We start from the raw sequence: 24,928 nt of genomic DNA on the forward strand, positions 1-24,928 counted from the left end.
GTTTGAGGTCGTGGGCCACATCAGAGGGTCACAGGTTGAGCACCCCTGGTGTAGATAGATGGACAAATGCAGCTTGCTTTTAGGTTTCCTCTACACTTGTTTTCGACTCCAGTTTGAGATGCCTCAACGTTAAATCAGAGTACCTTCACAGATGCTTCTGACCTGTAGCTGATCTTCTAAACCACCTCAAGTTGGGTTTTCATTCCTATTGATTTATTTTTTAAAGAAAAGCAGTTCTGATCAAAAGCCTGTGTACATAGGACCTAAGGGAGAAGAAGGTTCTCCGGGATGTGCTGGACTGGAAAATGCCCCCTGCCACCCACAGAATATGGCAGCTCATTATACCCAAAGACTACCCGCCTTTGTTTAGAGATGCTCAATGAAAATGACACCAAACAGAATGCTATGCATTCACTGGAGGCCACAGTACTAGCAAGGTGATGGAGGTACTATCATCAGTGATCTACGATGACGGATTTTGGGAAAGGGGGTAGGGACTTCCATCAGCTGTTCTAGTCTGAAAACCTGAAAGAGGAGCCACTGTCTACCTAGGACACCCAATAGCTTTGCCATGGAGCAGTTAGTAAGTTTGAACCTGATCATTAAATGGGAGGTCCTAACATACGTAAGGGATCTACAGAACAAAAATCTTCTTTCCTGAGAGAGACTGTTATATAAAGACTAAACCACTGAACACAATCAACCTATAACCCACTGCCATACAGCAATACAGAGAGCCTAGGTCGTCGTCTGGCTTTTTGTATTGATTAAGAAGTTTTAGATGATCTCCTCTTGCAGAAATACATTATGAATGTTTGTCAGCTGTATAGCAACACAAATGGATGTAAAGACCCAACATATGGTTAGGTAAGCAAATAAAGATGGTCTATCATTAAAGTGCATCTAAACCCTAAATCATAAATGTTTTATATTACAGTTCATTAGTCCTTGGTGTGGTGGCTGCATGGGTGTCTCCGCAGGGGTGGGCAAGAATCAGGGATCGGCACTGTCCCTGAGCAGTCTGCTGCTCTCCGACTCACTGAGACCATCCCTCCCTCACCCCTGATGCGACGGCTCGGGCCTCGGCACAGCCGCTTGGTTTCAGTGTACTGTGTAGAGAGAGATGTAGATCCGGTGTCTTGTCTAATAACGTCCTCCATCGGATAGTGTCCGCTGTGTACTGCGCATGCGCAGTACACAGCAACACAGATTCCGAAAATTGCCGAGGATGAATGGCACCTGCGCCATGAGTCCAGGTTCTATCCCCACTATCCAAGTGGACATAGAGTAGGAATAAAAAAGAGCCGAGCGCAGCGAGGCCGAGCCCGAAGCGTGGCGAGCGAAGCTCGCCCACGAGGGGCCCTTTAATACTCACAACCCTATGTCCGCTTGGATGGTGGGGCTACCACCTCCACTCACGGCGCAGGCGCCGTTCAGCTTCGGAAATTTTCCGAAGCTTTGTCTGCTCCATACTGCGCATGCGCAGTACGGGGCGGACGCTATATGATGGCCGGACACTATACGGCAGAACACCGGCCAGTGTGATGCCAGCAACGCCCACTCAAGTGGATTGGTGGTGGAGTCCAGCATGCATGCAGAGTGATCTGTGGGACTGTCCGGGGGAGGGATTATCTGTGCTGTGCAGTGCCCTGGCCTGCCCTAAAGCGGGATCTATATGGGGGACCCTGGCGCTTTATGTGATAATGACGAAGCCCCTCCACTTCATGACATTGTCAAAAAGGGGGTGGAGCATGGGTGACCTTAAAATTATGCCCCCCCCCCCGAAAAAAGTTCTGCAGATGCCCATGAGTGGCTCCATTTTTTTTTTCCACTGATGTGTTTCGCCCTCCCATGGTACCCACTACTATGAATAAGCCCAAGGGAAATTGAAACATGTCAGAAGGGCGTGCCCTATGGGAGGAGACTCGCTGAAGCTGATCTTTCATATTCAGCATCACTAGGCTGACATGTGTGCGGGTCCATACTCTCTTGTCGGATGTTTGTATAATTGACCTTGGCGGGTTCATCTTGGAGCAGTGGCACCATACTCATAATTTGGAGTCACCAGGTAGTACGTTCACAGGAGGATTGGAGCGGTGCTTTCTTTATGGTGTCACAGATCACTCCCACATAGATAATCTTTCCTCCTTCTTTTTTTGTGTACTATAACCTGGCAGAATATCCCGGAGAACAGATGTATAAGGATTACCTGAAGTTCTTTTATTTTCTTCTGTGACTGGTTTCCCGTCAGTTGTTCGTCCTCTATTTTGCTCAACAGCTGGCTAATCTCAAAGTCTTTTCTGAAATGATGAGAAGATCCTCATTGAGATTTCATATGATAATATAAACTTTTTTTGTGCAAATCAGTCATTTCCCATAGCCACCAGTCCTTAGAACTCATCACAAGGAGCACTACATATATACCTTTGGAGAACCCACTACAGGGTGTGACACAAAGAAATATTATTTTATGCATCTTATAGCAGCAGATTCTTCTTTGGAACTATTAGATAAATTAAGATTGATGACATATAAATCAAATGAAAACCAAAACGAAATCTTTCATGATAGAATCAGGATAGGGAAACAATGAAATCTAGCAAGGAATTAAATCCCATCCCATTTGAACCAAAATGAAGAAAACTTTACTTTTTCAGTTTTTCATCCAGTTGCTGTCTGTCATTTTCCAAATCCATGATGGAGTCCTGGGCAAGTTTCAAGTCCCCCTCAAGCTTCCTCTTGGCCCTCTCATTGTCCATTCGGACCTTCTTCTCTTGTTCCAGTGAACCTTGCAGCTAGGAGACAGATTAACCCTTTCATGACTAAGCCTATTTTTGGCATTTGGTGTTTACAAGTTAAAATCCATATTTTTTGCTAGAAAATTACTTGGAACCCCTCAAACATTATATATATATATATATATATATTTTTTTTTAGCAGAGACTCTAGATAATAAAACGGCGATTGTTGCAATATTTTATGTCACACGGTATTTGTGCAGCGGTGTTTTAAACGCAACTTTTTGGGAAAAGGGACACTTTCATGAATTTTAAAAAAACGAAACAGTAAAATTAGCCCAATTTTTTTGCATAATGTGAAAGATAATGTTACGCCGAGTAAATAGATACCAAACATGTCACACTTTATAATTGCACGCACTTGTGAATTGACGACAAAGTACGGTACCTAAAAATCTCAATAGGCGACGCTTTCATTTTTTTTTACGGTTACCAGGTTAGCGTTGCAGAGGAGGTCTAGTGCTAGAATTATTGCTCTCGCTCTGATGATCGCGGCGATACCTCACATGTGTGATTTGAACACCGTTTACATACGCTAGCGCGACTTCCGTATGCGTTTTCTTTGCTTCGCGAGCTTGCGAGGACGGCGGGCGCTTTAAAAAAAATTTTTATTTTTATTTTTTATTTTAAAATGACTAAATTGTTTTAAAAAAAAATAAAAAATTTGATCACTTTTATTGCTGTCACAGGGAATGTAAACATCCCTTGTGACAGTATTAGGTGGTGACAGGTACTCTTTATGGAGGGATCGGGGGTCTAAAAGACCCCCCACCCCTCCTTTACACTTCAATGTATTCAGATCGCCGAAAACGGCGATTCTGAATACCGTATATATTTTCAAAACCGGCGCCATTGGCAGCCGAGTAAACGGGAAGTGACGCCATGACGTCGCTTCTGTGTTTACTATGAGGAGACTGGAACGAAGCCAATTACGGCTTCGTTCCAGTTCCTCCCCAGCAGCCGGAGGCATCGGACATGGAATCGGTGCTCCCGATCGAGTGGGAGCACCGGTAACAGTGGCGGGAGGCGGCGGGAGGGGGGGACGTCCCCTCCCGCTCCTCCGGCATAACAGCCGAGCGGCTTTTAACCGCATCGGTTGTTATGGCTGGATAGCCTGCTGAAAAAAACGGTACCAGGATGATGCCTTCAGGTGCGGGAATCATCCCGGTATACCCCCCAGAAGCCGAGTACGCACATCTGCGTACGCTCGGCGGGAAGGGGTTAAACATGATGGTTACTGATCTGCCACAAGGGAGAATGTAATGAACTCTTAAAACGTTTGCTGTTCCTCTACCATCAACTTACAATCTTCAGTGAGGTATATTAAAGCGGGAGTCCGCCGGGAGTCCTCCGTTTTTTTTTTTTTTTAAAGCCAGCAGCTACAAATACTGCAGCTGCTGACTTTTAAAATAATGACACTTACCCGTCCAGCGCGCCCGCGATGTCGGCACCCGAAGCCAATCTCTCGATCGTCTCTCGGGTGCTGCCGCCGCCATCTTGGGTATGGGAATCAGGTAATGGAGCCTTTCGGCTTCATTTCCCGGTTCCCTACTGTGCATGCGCGAGTCGCGCTGCACAATAAGGATGGTCCCCGCTGTCTCTGGAATCCGTGTGTTTCCCAGCAGGCAGCGGGGGACTTTTGTAAAGGGGCCTAGATTCTGCGGAAAGGGGCGTACCTTCTGCAGAATCTACGCCAGAAGTGGGTGCAGATACCTGTACTGTACAGGTACCTGCACCCCCCTCCCCCCTGAAAGGTGCCAATTGTGGCGCCGGAGGGGGGAGGGGTTCCAATGAGCGGAAGGTCGACTTTAGGATGGACCTCCGCTTTAAAATATTCATAGCTTTGCACCAAATTTGGTTTTCATTAAAATAAACAAGTCAAGAAGAATCAAGAAGACTAGTACAACTAGTCATAACTGGTCACTCACATCATCGATTTGCTGCTCTAGTTTGATCTTTAGTTTGGTCAAGGAGTTGACTTTGTCCTCCTCAGCCTGAAGATCATCCAAGGTCTGTTGGTGAGCCTCCTGTAGAGCTTTTTTCTCCTTGGTCAGCTTGACAATGGTTTCATCCAGGCCGGCCATTTCTTCAGTGAGGTTTTTAACCTAACAGCAAAATGAAAACAAATGAAAAATGTAAATGCTTCACACAAAAAGTGCCTAAATTGTTCTCACTCCTTGATTGTATTGGAGACTCTCCAATTAGTGGCATTTTCCAGTAGGGTAGTATTTTGAATACCTTATTTTCTATAGCATGCCTCTCTTTTTCAACCTTAGCCAAGGTCAACTCCAAGTCATCGATGTCCTTCTTCAGTTCACAACACTCATCCTCCAGTTTCCTCTTCTTAGACGTCAGCTCGGCATTTGATTCCTCCTCATCCTCCAGCCTCTCGTTCAGCTCCTTAATCTTGGCTTCTAACTGGATCTTACTTTTGATCAGCTGATCACATCTCTCCTCTGCATCTGTTAAGTTCTCTGTTTCCTATTGAGGAGGAATAAAAATATTTCAATGAAAATACTGTTGGAATTTTTAACCACTTTCAGACCGGACCATTTTACTGGTCAAAGACCAGACCACTTTTTGCGATTCGGCACTGCGTCGCTTTAACTGACAATTGCGCGGTCGTGCGACGTGGCTCCCAAACAAAATTGGCGTCCTTTTTTTTCCCACAAATAGAGCTTTCTTTTGGTGGTATTTGATCACCCCTGTGGTTTTTAATTTTTGCGCTATAAACAAAAATAGAGCGACAATTTTGAAAAAAACGCATTATATTTTACTTTTTGTTATAATAAATATCCCTCAAAAATATATAAAAAAAATTTGTTTCCCTGTTTAGGCCGATACGTATTCTTCTACATATTTTTGGTAAAAAAAATTGCAATAAGCGATTATTGATTGGTTTGCGCAAAAGTTATAGCGTTTACAAAGTAGGGATAGTTTTATAGCATTTTTATTAATAATTTTTTATTATTTTTTTTTTTACTAGTAATGGCGGCGATCAGCGATTTTTATTGTGACTGCGACATTGTGGGGGACCCATCGGACATTTTTGACACATTTTTGGAACCATTGTCATTTATACAGTAATCACTGCTATATAAATGCAGTGATTCCTGTGTAAATGACACTGGCAGTGAAAGGGTTAACCAGTGGGTGGCAGTGTAGGGGTTAAGTGTTCCTAGGGGTGTGTTACTAACTGTGGGGGGGTTGGGCTTTCATTTAGTGAACACTGATCTCTGCTCCAATCACATGGAGCAGAGATCAGCGTCACTAGTTGCTAGGCAGAATGGAGAAATGCTGTTTACACGGCATTTCCTCCATTCAGCCGTCCCGTGAGACGATCGCGGGTATGCCCGCGGCGATCGAGTCTGCGGGTCCTGCGACCGGACTCACGGGGGTCCCGACCAGCGCGAGAGCGCTCCGCCGGCGGCGCGCTCCCGATGGCAGGGCGGCATTGAAGATTGGACGTACGTGTACGCCAATATGCCTGCCCGTGTCATTCTGTCGACGTACATCGTCGTGCGCTGGTCGGGAAGTGGTTAAACCACTTCAGCTCCAGCTCTCATAGACCAGAGCAATTTTAATATTATCGTTATAAACATAACTTTGTCAAAACGTATGGCAAGTGCGAAAGAGGGAAGGGGGCTCTCAGTGGATCAAAAGATTCTAGTGTGGTGGTCTCATCCCTGATACATTTTGAGCAAAAAAATCCCCCTATATAAATGGGATTATAAGTGACCACCAACACCACACACAAATCAAAAACATGAATATTTTATTAACAAATACAGAACAAAAGATACACATAAATACATTAAAACCAGAGGGACCACTAAGCAAACAGTGTCCCAATGGTGTAGCAAAATGTTATAAACACATAATTACATAAAAAAAAAAAAACAACCAATAAATATTAATCATACTCTAAGCTGATGACCCCACACCGGACGCGTTTCTAGTTGCTGAAAACTTTCCTCAGGGGTGAAGAGAAAAAAGTTGGGTGGTAAATTGATACAGTGCCTTGCGAAAGTATTCGGCCCCCTTGAACTTTTCAACCTTTTGCCACATTTCAGGCTTCAAACATAAAGATATAAAATTTTAATTTTTGGTGAAGAATCACCAACAAGTGGGACACAATTGTGAAGTGAAACGAAATCTATTGGATATTTTAAACTTTTTTAGCAAATAAAAAACTGCAAAGTGGTGCGTGCAAAATTATTCGGCCCCTTTACTTTCAGTGCAGCAAACTCACTCCAGAAGTTCAGCGAGGATCTCTGAATGATCCAATGTTGTCCTAAATGACTGATGGTGATAAATAGAATCCACCTGTGTGTAATCAAGTCTCTGTATAAATGCACCTGCTCTGTGATAGTCTCAGGGTTCTGTTGGAAGCGCAGAGAGCATCATGAAGACCAAGGAACACACCAGGCAGGTCCGTAATAATGTTGTGGAGAAGTTTAAAGCCAGATTTGGATACAAAAAGATTTCCCAAGCTTTAAACATCCCAAGGAGCACTGTGCAAGCGATCATTTTGAAATGGAAGGAGTATCAGACCACTGCAAATCTACCAAGACCTGGCTGTCCCTCTAAACTTTCAGCTCAGACAAGGAGAAGACTGATCAGAGATGCAGCCAAGAGGCCCATGATCACTCTGGATGAACTGCAGAGAACTACAGCTGAGGTGGGAGAGTCTGTCCATAGGACAACAATCAGTCGTACACTGCACAAATCTGGCCTTTATGAAAGAGTGGCAAGAAGAAAGCCATTTCTCAAAGATATCCGTAAAAAGTCTCGTCTAAAGTTTGCCACAAGCCACCTGGGAGACACACCAAACATGTGGAAGAAGGTGCTCTGGTCAGATGAAACCAAAATCAAACTTTTTGCCCACAATGCAAAATGATATGTTTGGCGTAAAAGCAACACAGCTCATCACCCTCAACACACCATCCCCACTGTCACACATGGTGGTGGCAGCATCATGGTTTGGGCCTGCTTTTCTTCAGCAGGGACAGGGAAGATGGTTAAATTGAGGGGAAGATGGATGCAGTCAAATAAAGGACCATTCTGGATGAAAACCTGTTGGAGTCTGCAAAAGACCTGAAACAAGACAATGATCCCAAAAATGGTTCACAAATAAACGTATCCAGGTGTTAGAATGGCCAAGTCAAAGTCCAGACCTGAATCCAATCGAGAATCTGTGGAAAGAGCTGAAAACTGCTGTTCACAAACGCTCTCCATCCAACCTCACTGAGCTCGAGCTGTTTTGCAAGGAAGAATGGGCAAGAATTTCAGTCTCTCGATGTGCAAAACTGATAGAGACATACCCCAAGCGACTTGCAGCTGTAATCGCAGCAAAAGGTGGCTCTACAAAGTATTAACGCAAGGGGGCCGAATAATTTTGCACGCCCCACTTTTCATTTTTTTATTAGTTAAAAAAGTTTCAAAAATCCAATAGATTTCGTTCCACTTCACAATTGTGTCCCACTTGTTGGTGATTCCTCACAAAAAATAAAAATTTTATATCTTTATGTTTGAAGCCTGAAATGTGGCAAAAGGTTGAAAAGTTCAAGGGGGCCGAATACTTTCGCAAGGCACTGTAAGTGACCACCAACACCACACACAAATCAAAAACATTAATATTTTATTAACAAATACAGAACAAAAGATACACATAAATACATTAAAACCAGAGGGACCACTAAGCAAACAGTGTCCCAATGGTGTAGCAAAATGTTATAAACCATAATTACATTAAAAAAAAAACAATAAATATTAATCATACTCTAAGCTGATGACCCCCACACCGGACGCGTTTCTAGTTGCTGAAAACTTTCCTCAGGGGGTGAAGAGCAAAAAGTTGGGTGGTAAGTTGATAATTCTGAGATATTAAATCAAAGATAGATGTATTGGGACCATTCCATACAAATGCCTGTCATTGGTCTGTGTGGCTTAGTCCCAGACTGGTATTTGGCCATGACTACTTCCTTTCTGGTCCACCCTTCCCAATCTTCTGTGTAAAGAAAGAACGGGTTACACAAATCTGTAGGTGCCTCAATTCTCATATACAAGGTTTTACTCAAAATAAGCAAAAAGCCTCAATAGGCTCAAGATTTGCAAAGAGAATGTGCCCGCAGGAGACACTGAAGCCAGGGGCTCGGCAATGCGGCCCATCGATTAATTGACAAGTCACAGAGTGTTTCCATGTATGTGGCAAAGGGATGTAGCCATGAACTTATGGCAAGTAATCCATATTTCTTTTTTTTACATGATGTGTGATTTATCATGCAACTTTGGTCATCAAAGTTACATGACAAGTCGCACCCCATTTTTTTCAATGGCACCCATTCAAATTGGTGCAACTTAAAGTCACAGCGATTTTGAAAAGGTGCCTGCACTTTTTTGGTGCAACTTTTGATACTACTTAGATCCCTTGAGTGTAAAGTCAGATTAAAGTTTCACCAAAAAACGCATCAAAGTTGAACTCCAAAGTCGCACTGGAAATCATGCAACATAACCATTTTTCCAGAAGCGCATTTGTGAGGTCAGATACTGATGTGGACAAGAAGGCTTGGCTCGCAGTCTCCACTCTAATTCATCCCAAAGGTGTTCTATCGGGTTGAGGTCAGGACTCTGTGTAGGCCAGTCAAGTTCCTCCACCCCAAACTCACTTATCCATGTCTTTATGGATAAGTAACAGGGACACCCGCTGACAGCTCAAAAAAACGAGCCTAAAAGTATCAATTTCAGGTGTCAGTGCATTTGCATGAGTACCGATACTTGGGCAAATACTCGGTATTGGCACCGATACCGATCCTAGTATCGGTGCAACCCTAATATGCACCATATTGCTGCATACATTTTCTAGTCCCCCTCCCAGCACTGTACAGACCATTCAATACTCACAGATTGAACCTGCAGATGGAGGTCATTTTTCTCCTGCAGAAGCTTCACCATCCTCTCTTCCATCTCTTTCCTCTTCGCCTCCGACTTGGCCAGACTGTCTTTGGTTTTGGCAAATTCCTCTTTCATTGCCGCCATCTCCTTCTCTGTCTCAGCACTTCGAAGCAGTGGTTTGATTTTGAAGTAGAGCTTCATCCACGGCCAGTGTTTCACATTCATGAACGCTCGGAGGTTGAACTGAATTGTATAAATTGCCTCCCTGAAATAAACACAATTTAATTGTCAGTAACGTCTGTCCAGGTAGTAGATCATGCAAAAGCATACAACTTTGTAATAGTAACATTTCATTGGAAATGTGTTATGTTTGAAATGTGTTGTGATGTGAAACTTTTGGCAGTCCAGAACTTTCCTAATGTTCTTGTTACAATCTAGAATTCAATGAATTCTGAAATGATAGGACAGTCCATTTCCAAGTAAGGCCGACCATACACAGAGCAAATTTTTTTTCTGCAACCATGGGTTGCAGCAGGGATGGGCTGGCCATTGGGACTACCAGGAGTTTCCCGGTGGGCCGGATGGCTCAGTGGGCCGGTTTCAGCGGCTGCCTATTGCACCTGCGGTGTCTTATGATTTACCTGTCATTCGCCGACAGCTGGCACCTGACGGGTAGATCGAGATGCATACAGAGTAGCGCAGGAAGCGCTTGTCTGTAGTAAGCTCTCTCTCATGTCACGCAGCGCTGCTCGCTCCCCAGCGGCCCCTCCTCTCTTCCCGTCTATCCCCATTGGCTTGTGACATCATCTGGGATAGACGAGAAGAGAGGAGGGGCCGCCGGGGAGTGAGCAGCGCTGCGTGACATGTGAGAAAACTTACTACAGACAAGCGCTTCCTTCACTACTCTGCATTTGAAGAAAACAACAAGTAAACGCTGTGCCCTGAATGTGCCCTGAATGTGCCTGATGTGCCCTGAATGTACCCGAATGTGCCCTGCATGTGCTCGAATGTGCCCAGATGTGCCCTGAATGTGCCTGATGTGCCCAGATGTGTCCTGATGTGCCCTGATTGTGCCTGATGTGCCCTGAATGTGCCCTGATGTGCCCTGTTTGTGCCCGAATGTGGCCTGATGTGCACCATGTGCCCTGAATGTGCCCTGATGTGCCCCATGTACTCTGTTGTGCCCCGATGTGCCCTGATGTGCCCTAAAAGTGCCCCATGTACCCTCATATGCCCCATGTAATGTACCCTGATGTGCTGTGCCCTGATGTTCTGGGCTCTGTACCCTGATGTGCTGTGTCCTGTTCCCACGATGTGCTGTGCCCCGAGGTGCGCTGTGCCCTGATGTGCGATGTACCCTGATGTGCGCTGTGCCCTGATGTGCTGTGCCCTGGGCTGGTCTGGATAAAGTCCAGCCCTGGGTTGCAGGAAAGAAATTTACTCATTTCCCCCATCAACATAGACAGTGCTGACAGGGGAATCCCTCTTGCCAGGCCATAGTCTTCTTCCGGAGGGGGAGGACAAGAAACCGATTGATTGATCGATCAACTTGGTACATTCAGCCTGCCCATACACGATTAGAATTTTGTCCGGTCCTGATGAACTGGCCAAGATTTGAACTGTGCATGGCCTAAAGTACTAATCTGCTGGTAACTTGATATGTGATGTAAAAATTTACTAGATAAGACTTTCTCAAGCTTTTTGCCCCAGGTAAACCTTGAAATAATTTTCAGGTTCTGGAGAACCCTTACAAAAATTAATTATCTGAGGGTCAGTGGAATTGGAAAGAATGCCCATCTTTATCAAGGTGATCAGAATGCCACTCTTACAAACAGCTAAAAAGGTAATTGGTGTCATGCTGCTGGCTTTGCCAAGTGGTGTTGGGTCCAAAACTATGCAGGCACCATCAGCGACCTCTGGAGGAACCCTTGATTTCCACAGAACCCTGGTTGAGAATGGCTGGTCTAGAGATTAAACTCACATATTTAATTGAAAAAAGACATATGTCCATCAAGTTCAACCAAAAGACAAAAATAAATAAAAAAAAAATTATAAAAAGAGTAATAAAATAATAATAATTATATTTACATGCATAAATAAAGAATGCATAGTATATAAAATATAAATAATATGACAGAAATAATAATAGATTAAAACTTGCATCCTCACATCCCTTAAAGCGGAGGTCCACCCTAAAGTGGACCTTCCGCTCATTGGAACCCTCCCCCCCTCCGGCGCCACAATTGGCACCTTTCAGAGGGGAGGGGGGTGCAGGTACCTGTACAGTGCAGGTATCTTCACCCACTTCCGGTGTAGATTCTGCAGAAGGTACGCCCCTTTCCGCAGAATCTACGCCCCTTTCCGAAGGTCCCCCGCTGCCTGCTGGGAAACACATGGATCCCAGAGACAGCGGGGACCTTCCTTATTGCGCAGCGCGACTCGTGCATGCGCAGTAGGGAACCGGGAAATGAAGCCGAAAGGCTCCACTTCCTGATTCCCATACCCAAGATGGCGGCGGCAGCACCCGAGAGACGATCGAGAGACTGGCTTCGGGTGCCGACATTGCGGGCGCGCTGGGTGGGTAAGTGTCATTATTTTAAAAGTCAGCAGCTGCAGTATTTGTAGCTGCTGGCTTTTCAAAAAAAACGGTGGACTCCCGGCGGAGTTTTAACCCAAAACTTGATGATACTGAAGAGTGTTCTGTTTAAAAGTCCCTCTCTTATCCCTTAAAATGAAACTACAACTTGAGTTGGATGGAAATGTCAAATCTCGCAAAAACTGGAGGATTCTCCCAACTTAATGTTCTATTTTTCAGTGCATCAGATGCTCTCTGACTCCAGAGACCTGTAGAAAGAACGTCAGCCTGAGAATTTTGTTTTTCATATTTGTGGATGATCTCTACCTTCTGTCCAATATCTTCTTGTACTCCAGTCGCATCAAGAAGCCCCGACATAAGGCCTGTGTGCGCATAATGAGGAGGGCCAAGCGATCATCCCGCATCTCCTCTAGGGTACCCAGGAGTCCGGCTTTAAAGAAGACCTGAGAGGGAAAACTGATATATAACCACCCAGAACGGAAAATGAATTGTGACACAAAAGCATCCCTCGTCTATGCCCTTGTACACAGGGTCGGAGATTCCGACAACCAAATCCGTCGGATTTTGTCCGACGGATTTTGTCCGAAACTGTTGTATACACACGGTCGGACAAAGTTGTTGGAAAATCCAACGTGATAATGTTATTTCGTTACGACGGGACTATGTTCACGCTAGTAGCCAATAGCTTTGATGTAGGAATTTGATCTGAGCATGCGTGGCACTTTGTCCGATTAGAATTCTCTACACATGATCGGAGTATGTTCGATCGGAGCATTTTGTCGGAAAATTTTACCGACATGTTGGAAAACTTGGTCCATTGGATATTCAGACGGAAACAGTCCGATGAAGACCACACACAGTCGAAATATCCGACAAAACGGTCCGATCGGACACATTCCGTCGGAATCTCCGACCGTGTGTACAAGGGCTAAGGAATATTTCATTATTACTATGAAAAAGACAGCCAAGCTTGACATTTCTGACTTCATTTTTAGACGTAAGTTCTGGGGCTGTTAATCTCATCCTTCAACTGAGAAGTGGCAGAGCGGAATGTCCAAGGCCTGCTTTCCATATTCTTGAACACAAACTGGTAATGTCACCAATTAATGTAAACAAATATTTCAGAGAGGCTTTGTTGTTATATAGCTATCTTGGATGAAGTGTGTGACCACTTAAAGAGGAAGTAAACTCTCCCACTCTGATGCTTATTTTCCATTATAATAAGTCATTATCAAACTATAGCCACTGTAATCCAGCCCAAATCGCATATTACTTACTGTTTAAAGAAACTTTAAAAAAACTTGTTTCCAGGGGTAAGGCAGCGCCATCTTAAGTATTTTTTTTATCTTAAGTATTGTTTTCTGAGTCCACAGTGGAGTGTATTTCCGCCCTTACATTGAGAACTTCCTGTACTGTTAACGAAGCCTCCTTCTCAATCCAACGTTTCTATGGAAACCCTGCTTCCCTGCTCATAGCTGACTTGTTTTATTTCATAGTATTTAGTTGTGCCGATTATCTAGTGTTTGCCTATGTCAGTCTTATCAGCTTCAGCTGATAAGACTGCAGTAATGCTGTCCAATGCCTTTTTTTCCACAATGGTCACATGGGGTGTAGGAGGAAGCTCTGAGTGATTATGCAGTCTCGTGGGATTTCAGTGTTGTGCCGTAGGAAGTCCTGATAATAGATAGACAAGCACACAGAGTGTGCCGTAAATCATGGGAGATATGGGCATGCTCAGTGACGTCATTCTAAAGAACAAAAAGGATTACAACAATGCTATACAAGTAAGGAGATATCTACAAGCAGTGTTCATTAGGGTTTTTTATGCTGATTCACATGAGACAAAGTTGTCGGGGGGAATTTACAACCACTTTAAGGAAAACTAGAATACAAACAAATTGGGCTGAATATTAGTGGAAATGGATTCCTGAGTGTGTGAGGGTCCATTGGAGGGTTTCATGAGTGGGATGTATGAGAAGAATCCAAGAGAGAGATACATGAGGGGTATTTTTAATAAAAATCCTTTTAGAGAAATCTATGAGAGAGGCCAATGAAAAGGAACCATGAGAGAAACCTATGAGAGGGATCTTTGAGCTTGACCAATGAGAGGTACTTATAAAAAAACAAGAAATGTCACCAGCCCACCAAGGATTCCTCAAACTGGTCCATAGCTTTATTTTGTGGTCACATGGTACATACAAAGGCAAAGTTTCTGAGCCATACAGGTCCCCTTTGTCAGGGGCCCTGCATGGCTCCGAAACGTTGCCTTTATATGTACTATGTGACTATGAAATAAAGCTTTGGATCAGTTTTAAGAATTCTTGGTGTACTGGTGACATTTCTTTAAGTGTCTACAATTCCCAGCTTGTGGTCACTGCAGCACCCATCAATACTAAACAGCCATCTTCAGGAATGTGTATGTTGGGAATATTGCGGTTGTACTTATAAATAGGGTTTTTTGAATGAGATTTTGAGAGGCATTCACGAGAGGAATCTAAGCGAGGGATTCATGAGTGGAATCTATAAGAGGGATCAATAAAAGGGATCCATGACATGGGTCCATGAAAAGGAATTATACGAGGGATCTATGAGAGAGGTCCATTAGAGGGATTTATAAGGTGATCTATGCAAGGGATCTTTAAGGGAAATCCATGAAAGAGACATATAAGAGGGATCCATGTAAGAGATCTATGAGAGGGGTCCATGAAAAGGACTTATGCAAGGCATCTATGAGAGAGGTCCAATAGAGGAATTTATAAGGTGGACCTATGCAAGGGATCTTTAAGGGAAATCCGTGAAAAAGACCTATAATGCCGCGTACACACGACCGGACTTTTCGAGGGACTAGGTCCGACAGACTTTCAATGGAGTTCTGACAGAGTTCTGACAGACTTTCCGAATGAACGGACTTGGCCACACACAATCACACCAAAGTCCGACGGATTCGAACGTGATGATGTACGACTGGACTAGAATAAGGAAGTTCATAGCCAGTAGCCAATAGCTGCCCTAGCGTCGGTTTTTGTCCGTCGGACTAGCATACACACGAGCGGATTTCTCGGTAGGAACTGGGTCCGGCGGAGTTCCGGCGGAAAAATTTGAAACATGTTCCATTTCTAAAGTCTGTCGGATTTTTGCAAATCAAAAGTCCGCTGCAGCCCACACACGATCGAATGGTCTGCCGGAATCGTTCTGTCGGACCTTTGATGTTGAAAAGTCCGGTCGTGTGTACGCGGCATAAGAATCTAAGGAATCTAAGTGGTGGAATCTATAAGAGGGATCCATGGAAGGGATCTATGAGAGGGGTCCATGAGAAGGACTTATGATAGGGATCTATGAGAAAGGTCCATTAGGGTGATTTATACAGTGGATCTATGCAAGGCATCTTTAGGGGAAATCCATGAAAGTGACCTATAAGATGAATCCATGAAAGGAATCTATGAGAGGGATCTAGTGTGTCATGGCTCACTGTATGACAGGTTTAAAAAAAAATGTAATTGGCTAAACTGAAAAGTGATTTTCTGGTTTGTGATGCCTAAAATTCTCCTGAAATGCATCTTACACTGGGTTGTCATTGGCCAACAGATGCCTCTATTGGCCAGCACTGCAGGTATCAGTCTGGCCCCATTCTAACTATTGTAACACATTTTTCTTGCTGTGAGTGTAATTAACATGTGCAGGGAATTCAGAGCTTTGGAGTTACCTTATTGTGTCCAAATTTATACTGCGTGTTATCAATATCAATAGAGGCCAGGAGCTTCTCACAGGCCTTCCTACTGTCGATGAACTGTCCCTCGGGTATGGCACTGGCGTTCAATATACGGTACCTGTGAAGTCACACAGATAAAGCGTGAGAACTACACCCTGGTCTCAATTTAAATGTAAACTTACATAATATTTCTAATTTTGAAAGATTTTGTCTCAAGGAACCACATGCTAAAGGTCGTATTACATCATTGTATACACAATTGATATCTAATTCTAATACTGTTATACCTAAATATGTGGCCAAGTGGGAAAAAGATTTGGATTGTACGATCGATTCTAGGTCTTGGTCCAACATATGGTCTTTCACAAAATCTTCCTCTATAAATATATTGGCGTCTGAATCATCATATAAAGTTCTCACACGCTGGTATTTGGTTCCTGCGAGAATCGCCAAATTCTCAACAGACAACACAGGCCTCTGCTTTCGTGGCTGTCCAGAAAAAGGTACCTATATACATACCTGGTGGCATTGCTCAATTGTACAATCATTTTGGATAAAGATCTTTCTGATAATGACAAAATTTTTTGATCGTCCAATTTTTCCAGACCCAATTATAGCTCTCCTTAATTTAAAACCAGCCTTTCTGAATCAGAAACAATTCAAATTAGTTCTTACACTCCTGATAGCCGCAAAGCAGACTATAGCCAATGCGTGGAAAACAGATGTGGTGAATATTGCAGAAACCAAACGTAGAATGAATCAATCTTTCATCCATGCTAAAATGGACGCTATAGATAAAAACCAGATGACAAAGTTTGATATCATATGGAAACCCTGGATTAAATATTATACGTCAGATAATACCGAGTTTTATTGTTATGGTGATTAAGATTCTTTTATAGAATTACAAAATTAGATGATATATAAAACCTCCTCCGGAGAATTATTCCCTCCCCTTCCCCTCCTATATACCTTTTATGTTCTTCCCTTACTATATAATACTTACTATAAACATACTTTAGAAGTTATGGTCAAAACTTTAAAATCATATATTTTCTTTTAGACATATTTATATTTTCTTGGGATTAAAATGTTTAAAACTCAGCTATAAGAATGTTTTCAAATTCTAAAATATATAAAGGCCATTTATTGTCATTCTCACGAGAATATCTTGAAATTCTTCTTTGCTTTGTATCATCCGTACTTCAATATGTCTACTTTTTATTTCTGGTATCACATAATTTGTCTTATATTCTGTACATGTAATTTATTTTAACATAAAATAAAAAATTTTGAACGAGAACTAGACCCTGGATCGTTCAGCAGTATGTAACAATGTATCCCTATAACAAGATTAACCTAATACGGGACTTGGGAGATTCCACACAGGGATTGTCCAACATATCCAATGTTGCCTGTAGACCGCCGCACACGAAATTCAATCATCACATGATCTTTATTGCAAAAAAAAATGACCTAGAAACACGCCCTCTGGAGCAGATCTGGCCATCATATCTGCCCACCAATAATTTATAGTTTCATAGTTAGTAAGGTTGAATAAAGACACCAGTCCATCCTGAGTGAATGTCTACAATTGTCCCTATCCCTGTACATTGCACACTCACATTGGTCCCTACCCACAAGGAGCCCACAATCCAAGGTCCCCATTCATATACTAGGGCCAATTTTGGACAGAAGCAAATTAACCTACCTGCATGCCTTTGGATTGTGGGAGGAAACCCACGCAGGCACAGAGATAACATGTAAACTCCAGGCAGGTAGTGTCGTGGTTGGGATTTGAACAGGGCTGGACTGGGACAGAAATTTGGCCCTGGACTTCATCCAGACCGGCCCACTTACATTTTGAGTGTCCCATTACTAGCCCCCTTACATCAGAGTGTCCCATCAGCATCCCCTTACATCAGAGTGTCCCATTACTAGCCCCTTTACATCAGAGTGTCCCATGAGCAGCCCCCTTACATCAGAGTGTCCCATCAGTACCCCCTTACATCAGAGTGTCCCATTACTAGCCCCTTTACATCAGAGTGTCCCATGAGCAGCCCCCTTACATCAGAGTGTCCCATCAGCATCCCCTTACATCAGAGTGTCCCATGAGCAGCACCTTACATCAGAGTGTCCCATCAGCATCCCCTTACATCAGAGTGTCCCATTACTAGCCCCCTTACATTAGAGTGTCCCATGAGCAGCCCCCTTACATCAGAGTGTCCCATGAGCAGCACCCTTACATCAGAGTGTTCCATCAGCACCCCCTTACATCAGAGTGTCCCATGAGCAGCCCCCTTACATCAGAGTGTCCCATTAGCAGCCCCCTTACATCAGAGTGTCCCATTAGCAGCCCCCTTACATCAGAGTGTCCCATCAGCACCCCCTTACATCAGAGTGTTCCATCAGCACCCCCTTACATCAGAGTGTTCCATCAGCACCCCCTTACATCAGAGTGTCTCATTAGCAGCCCCCTTACATCAGAGTGTCCCATCACCAGCCCCCTTACATCAGAGTGTCTCATTAGCAGCCCCCTTACATCAGAGTGTCCCATGAGCAGCACCCTTACATCAGAGTGTCCCATCACCAGCCCCCTTACATCAGAGTGTCCCATCAGCACCCCCTTACATCAGAGTGTCTCATTAGCAGCCCCCTTACATCAGAGTGTCTCAGCAGCCCCCTTACATCAGAGTGTCCCATCACCAGCCCCCTTACATCAGAGTGTCCCATCACCAGCCCCCTTACATCAGAGTGGCCCACTAAGCCATCGGCCCACCGGGAAACTCCCTGTAGTCCCGATGGCCAGTACATGCCTGGATTTGAACCAGCGACCCTTCTTACTGCTAGGTGAGAGTGCTAACCACTACACCACTGTGCCGCCCTTAGATCAAGATTTAGATCAAGATTTAGATCAAGATTTAGATCAAGATTTAGATCAAGATTTAGATCAAGATTTAGATCAAGAACTCTGCTTCATTAATACAAATCTTTGCACAGACAGGTATTTTTTAAGACTGCGGCCTGGTATCTCCCTCCCCTTAGCCAAATTCTCTTTGTGTTAACCCCCAGATTAAAGTTTGAAGACACCCAGCCTTACCTTTGCTTGAAATCTGCGTAGATAATCCTGTTAGGAAATCCCTTCCTGCAAATTCGGATTCCCTCCAGCACACCGTTACATCTCAGCTGATGAAGTACGAGATGATGGTCCATAGCACCTGACAGGTACACAATGACAATCAGTCTTCAGAAGCAGTGCATTTTTGGGACTGGTCTTGGCATCTCTAGCACACGCACACACACAGCATACCTGGTGTTTTAGTCTCATTAGGGATAAGGCACCTTACAAAATGGGGGTGAGTGCTCCTCAGATTTGACATCAGTTTGTTGAGGTTCTCCTGTAGATTTGAAATTGTCTTTATTTCCAGTAATCAGTTTGTTTTTCCCTTTTAAATCTCTAGAGGAAACCCCAAATTTACACATTAAACCTAACCCCTACCCCCCCCCCCTCCTTTTAATTGATTCACAATCATTATTTCTTTAAAGTGGAGGGCCACCCTGAAAAAAAAATACATAAAAAATTAGAAAAAAATCTGAAAAAAAAAAAAACTGAAAAAATTTTTTTTTTTTAACTTACCAGAAGTGCCTGTTGCTAGGCACATCATCCTAATCTGCCTCTTCCTCCTCCGCGGAGATCTTCTGGTCTTCTCTCCTCCGTGCGGCGTCTTCTGGGTAATGGGTCGCGCTGTGTTCTGGGAACTGTGTGTCCCAGAACACAGCGCGCCCCATTCGCAAGGCTCCACTGCCTGTTTCCCTTAGCCAAAATGGCGGCGCCGGGACCCGAGACCGAGGGACGGGTCAGCCTCGGGCGGCCGACGGGTAAGTGTGCTTATTAAAAGTGTTTGCAGCTGCTGACTTTTAAATTCTTTTTTTTTTTTTTTTAAACCGGCCCTCCTCTTTAACCACTACAATACAGGGCACTTTCGCCCCCTTCCTTTCCAGCCCAATTTTCAGCTTTCAGCGCTCTCGCACTTTCAATGACAATTGCGCGGTCATGCTACGCTGTACCCAAATGAAATTTTTATCATTTTGTTCGCACAAATAGAGCTTTATTTTGGTGGTATTTATTCACGACTCCGTTTTTAATTTTTGCGATATAAGCACAAAAAAAGCGAAAATTTGGAAAAAAAAACAATATTTTATTTTTTCTATTTTAAAAGAAATCCAATAAAATCAAATTTTGTCATAAATTTAAGCCAAAATGTATTCTGCTACATGTTTTTGGTAAAAAAAAATCCGTTAAGTGTATAATAATTGGTTTGTGTGATCACGGACATATGTGCGCAAATCATCATGTACATATGTGTGCAGGTGATCACGTACATATGTGTGCAGATAATCATTGGAACATGTGATTTTAGTGGGACATATGTGGGGGGACATGTGTTTTTTTATTTGGGGACATGTCTTTTTATCATTTGGGGACATGTGTGTTTTGGGGACATGTGTGGTGACGTGTATTGTGGTGACATGTGTGTTTACACTGTAGGTTTATACTAGACTAGTGATCAGTGAGTAAAAAGCTGTAAAAACAGCTCATACTCACTGATCACCAGCCGGCTGCAGCGATCTGCTCTCCTCTCCTCAGCGACGACTTCCGTGTGAGGAGAGGAGAGCCGATTGCCTGTTTGTTTACATCACATGACGGCCGTGATTGGACACGGCCGTCATGTGATCAGGAGGGCCAATCACAGAGCCCTCCTGCCGATCCGGGTGACACGACCGCATCGGGATCGCGCGCCGCGCGGGCACGCGCGCGGGCATGCGCGTGATCCCCCTCCTTCTGACGAAACATCCAGTCAGAAGGAGGCGGCTCCCACCGGGCCGTATATATGTACATTGGCCGGGTGGGAAGTGGTTAAAGTAGAACTATAGGCAAAACTTTTTTTTTTTTTCATTTTGGCAAGGGACGGTTATAACCCCTGTCTGTTTTATTTCGCCATCTGTGTCCCATTGAGGAGATTTTTCTTCACTTCCTGTCCCATAACCAAACAGGAAGTGAGAGGAAATCCCTAAACATTAAGGGAATTCCTTGGGGACCCCCTGGTCACCAGAACTAGTGTCCCCATTGGAAGATTTTCCCTCTATTACTTTTCTGGGGGCAACCCAAAATTTAGGCTTTTCTTTTACTTACACTTTCAATGATAATGGTAAATAGGACAAATAGAGAAGGTGAATATCCTTAACGGGGCACAGACAGCAATAAAAACTGATAGGGGGTTCTAATCCCTCGCCACTCTATCCAAATCTAAAAAAATAGTTTTGCCTTTAGTTATACTTTTAACTGTATAAAGTTGTACATACATCCGAAATCTTTGCTTTTTATCCAAATTGGCCTGTGTGGGGAGATTTCCTCTAATTCCTTCATAAAAAAACATTGTCTTTTACGTTTTCGTAGGAGGATCAGTTCAGATTACCCTGAAAAGCGCTGACACAGTCTGAAAAGATGATCCTTTCTTCTTTGCTGCTTTCTTAGTTCCCTCGCCTAGAAAAAGAGACAAATGTATAAGATTTACTAAGAAAGGTGTTCCAAAAATAAAACAATTCCTGCTTTTATTGGATCTTAGTGCAATGTATAAAATAGGTGGACAGAATTAGCAAACATATTGGCGTTGATTTACTAAAACTAAAGAGTGCAAAATCTGGTGAATGGTAGCCAATCAGCTTCTTACTTCAGCTTCAAATAAGCACTTGCCTACTGGGCACTTTTACCCCCTTCCTGCCCAAGCCAATTTTCAGCTGTCTCTACTTGGAATGACAATTGCGCTGTCATGCAACACTTTACCCATATGACATGTTTATCACACAAATAGAGTTTTCTCTTGGTGGTATTTAATCACCACTGAGTTTTTTATTGTTTGCTAAACAAAATTTTACTTTTTTTTTTGAAAATAAGTAATTTTTTTGTCCTTCACTGATGTGAGCTGATGAGGCTGCACTAATGGGCACTGATAGGCTGAACTGATGGGCACTGATGAAGCAGCACTGGTGGCCACTGATCGGGAGGCACTGATGAGGCTGCACTGATGGACACTGATAGGTGGCACTGATGGGTACAGATAGGCGGCACTGAAGGTCACTGAGAGAGGGCATCGATGGGCACTATTAGGCACTGGTTGGCAGCACTGATAGGCAAAACTGAATATTGACACTGACAATAAGGCACTAATGGGCACTTATGTTTGACCATTTTTCCAGAAGCGCATTTGTGAGGTCAGGCACTGATGTGGACAAGAAGGCCTGGCTGGCAGTCTCCGATCTTATTCATCCCAAAGGCATTCTATTGAGTTGAGGCCCAGCCAGTCAAGTTCCTCCACTCCAAACTCGATCATCCATGTCTTTATGGACCTTGCTTTGTGCACTGGTCCAAATCATTTGGTGCGGGGGTATTATGGCATGGGGTTGGGCTTGGCCCCTTAGTTCCAGTGAAGGGAAATCTTAAGGCGTCAGCATACCAAGACATATTGGACAAATTTCATGCTCCCGACTTTGTGGGAACAGTTTGGGGATGGCTCCTTCCTCTTCCAACATGACTGCGCACTAGTGCACATAGCATGGTCCATAAAGACACGGATGAGTGAGTTTGGGGTGGAGGAATTTGACTGGCCTCAACTCAATAGAACACCTCTGAATTTGAGCGGAGACTGTGAGCCAGGACTTTTCGTCTAACATCAGTGCCTGACCTCACAAATGGGCTTCTGAAAGAATGGTCAAACATTCCCATAGACACACTCCTAAACCTTGAGGACAGCTTTCCCAGAAGAGTTGAAGCTGTTATAGCTGCAAAGGGTGGGCCAACTCAATATTGAACCCTACGGACTAAGACTGGGATGCCATAAAAGTTCATGTGCGTCTAAAGGCAGGCGGCCCAATAATTTTTCACAATATAGTCAGGTGATTGGCCATGGAAGCTATTGTCTGTATGGTAAACAAAATACACAGCTTTTGGGGACACCTAAGCACTCTTTAGATAAACTGAACATGTGGCTCTGTGAACTGGGAACTATCTTCGAATGCAAGTGGAGCCCAAAGGTTTACTTTAAGGCTTGTCTGATATTTGTTTGCAATGCATCGAGGAGGTATGATAGGTCTGGGGTTCACATTTTGCATTGGGCCACAGAGATATATATTGAGATAAATAATTATTTTCCAAGTAAGCATTACTTTATGTCATGTCAATACAAGTGGCCTCCTGTAGTTAGCACCACCATTGAGAGTTACCGAGTGACCAGACAAACAGCCATAGCTATAGTAAAAACAACAGTTTTATCCAATTAAACATTTACCTGCGTCAACTACAGAATAGGTGGCATACAGATTTGACAAAATTTTCATGGACGTTTTCTGGTAGAGTCCCACCACAGTTTCATTCAGCGGGTCCTTGTTCTTCTCCAGCCAACCCTTGATGTTGTAGTCCACTGTCCCAGCATAGTGGATGAGGGAGAAGTGAGCCTCTGCTTTTCCTTTGGCCACTTTTGGCTTCTGAAAATTGCTGGACTTGCCCAGATGTTGGTCATGCAACTTGTTTTTAAAGGAAGTGTCAGTCGCCTTGGGAAACATGCACTCCTCTTCCAGGATGGAGAAGATGCCCATTGGCTAGTTGAAGAAATCATGTTTAACGTTCTTCTAGGATGTAGTCATTGGATAATAATAGCCACCTACCTAGGTAAATATACTTACCTTCTCAATAAGCTCAATACAGGCTGCCAAATCCATGCCAAAGTCAATGAAGTCCCACTCAATTCCTTCCTTCTTGTATTCCTCTTGTTCAAGTACGAACATGTGGTGGTTGAAGAACTGCTGTAGCTTCTCATTAGTGAAGTTGATACAAAGTTGTTCCAAGCTGTTGAGCTAAATGAAATCAGATATAGGTAATGATATTGAATCGGTGAATATGAAAAACGTTATGTATAGCAGCATGTTGTCAATTTTGAGGCCTGTGACAGCATACCATGACTTCTGGATTCGCACCAAAATACCATTACTAAGTATGTCTGGAGGCTTTCTTCAGATGTACATAATAAAAAACATACTCACAAACATAAAGGTCAAATCAGCGTTAAGAAAAGCCGGCCGGCAAAGTGAACGCCCAAATGTCACGTGATATGCGTCAAGCACGTCAAGACCACCCTACGTACGTTTCGCCATATATCACCCAGACGATGCCACATATGGCGAAACGTACGTAGGGTGGTCTTGACGTGCTTGACGCATATCACGTGACATTTGGGCGTTCGCTTTGCCGGCCAGCTTTTCTTAACGCTGATTTGACCTTTATGTTTGTGAGTATGTTTTTTATTATGGAATAAAAGATTTTGGTTTACGTTTTTACACTATGGGAGTCTTTGCTTGCCTTTTATGAATGGTCCAACCACATGAAAACGAGGTGATGTCCCTGTGTGATGACCCCTAAGATTTCTGATATCAAATGCCTTTCTGATTCTGGGATTTGGTAAGCGCGCATTTTTACCATTTATCAGCACGGTGTTGGTGAAGGAAATTCTCTCTCTTGCACCCGCATAGGATTTCTTGAGAAGAAACACTTATGATTATTGGACTGTTATGCTCACGATTACATCTTGATGAAGAACTGTTTTCTTACATATAATTTTTGAGCACTTTATTCATAATATTTCTGATTGTTCACAAAAATTCTGTGCACTTTACCACTTATGTTCATTACTATGTCTTTATGAGGAACTGTTGCTTATATATAATTTTTGAGCACTTTATATATATATTTTTTGTTGTACACTTGATTATTGTATGAGTTATAGAGTATATTTTTATTATTCACTTAGTTGTGTTTTTATATTATAATTTTTGACTAGTTATAGTGTATACATATTATTCTGTTATAGGTTTTAGATA

General features: G+C 43.4%; 1 protein-coding gene across 1 annotated transcript in view; it reads right to left on the minus strand.

Annotated features, from left to right (window-relative positions):
- The window catches only part of LOC143935146 (myosin-3-like), a 74,054-nt gene that overhangs the window by 28,918 nt on the left and 20,208 nt on the right, over positions 1-24,928 (minus strand). The window contains exons 14-25 of the mRNA XM_077458792.1: positions 23,738-23,908; positions 23,344-23,653; positions 21,475-21,542; positions 19,308-19,395; positions 19,098-19,215; positions 15,992-16,115; positions 12,595-12,731; positions 9,702-9,957; positions 5,037-5,279; positions 4,727-4,903; positions 2,650-2,795; positions 2,210-2,300 (exon numbers count right to left, since the gene is read on the minus strand). Of these exons, the coding sequence (XP_077314918.1) occupies positions 2,210-2,300; positions 2,650-2,795; positions 4,727-4,903; positions 5,037-5,279; positions 9,702-9,957; positions 12,595-12,731; positions 15,992-16,115; positions 19,098-19,215; positions 19,308-19,395; positions 21,475-21,542; positions 23,344-23,653; positions 23,738-23,908 (1,929 nt within the window). The remainder of the gene's footprint in view (positions 1-2,209; positions 2,301-2,649; positions 2,796-4,726; positions 4,904-5,036; positions 5,280-9,701; positions 9,958-12,594; positions 12,732-15,991; positions 16,116-19,097; positions 19,216-19,307; positions 19,396-21,474; positions 21,543-23,343; positions 23,654-23,737; positions 23,909-24,928) is intronic.

Source organism: Lithobates pipiens, unplaced genomic scaffold, assembly GCF_037356315.1.
Source record: "Lithobates pipiens isolate NorthernLeopardFrog02 unplaced genomic scaffold, aLitPip1_a1.2 Scaffold_28, whole genome shotgun sequence".
Lineage (NCBI taxonomy): Eukaryota > Metazoa > Chordata > Amphibia > Anura > Ranidae > Lithobates > Lithobates pipiens.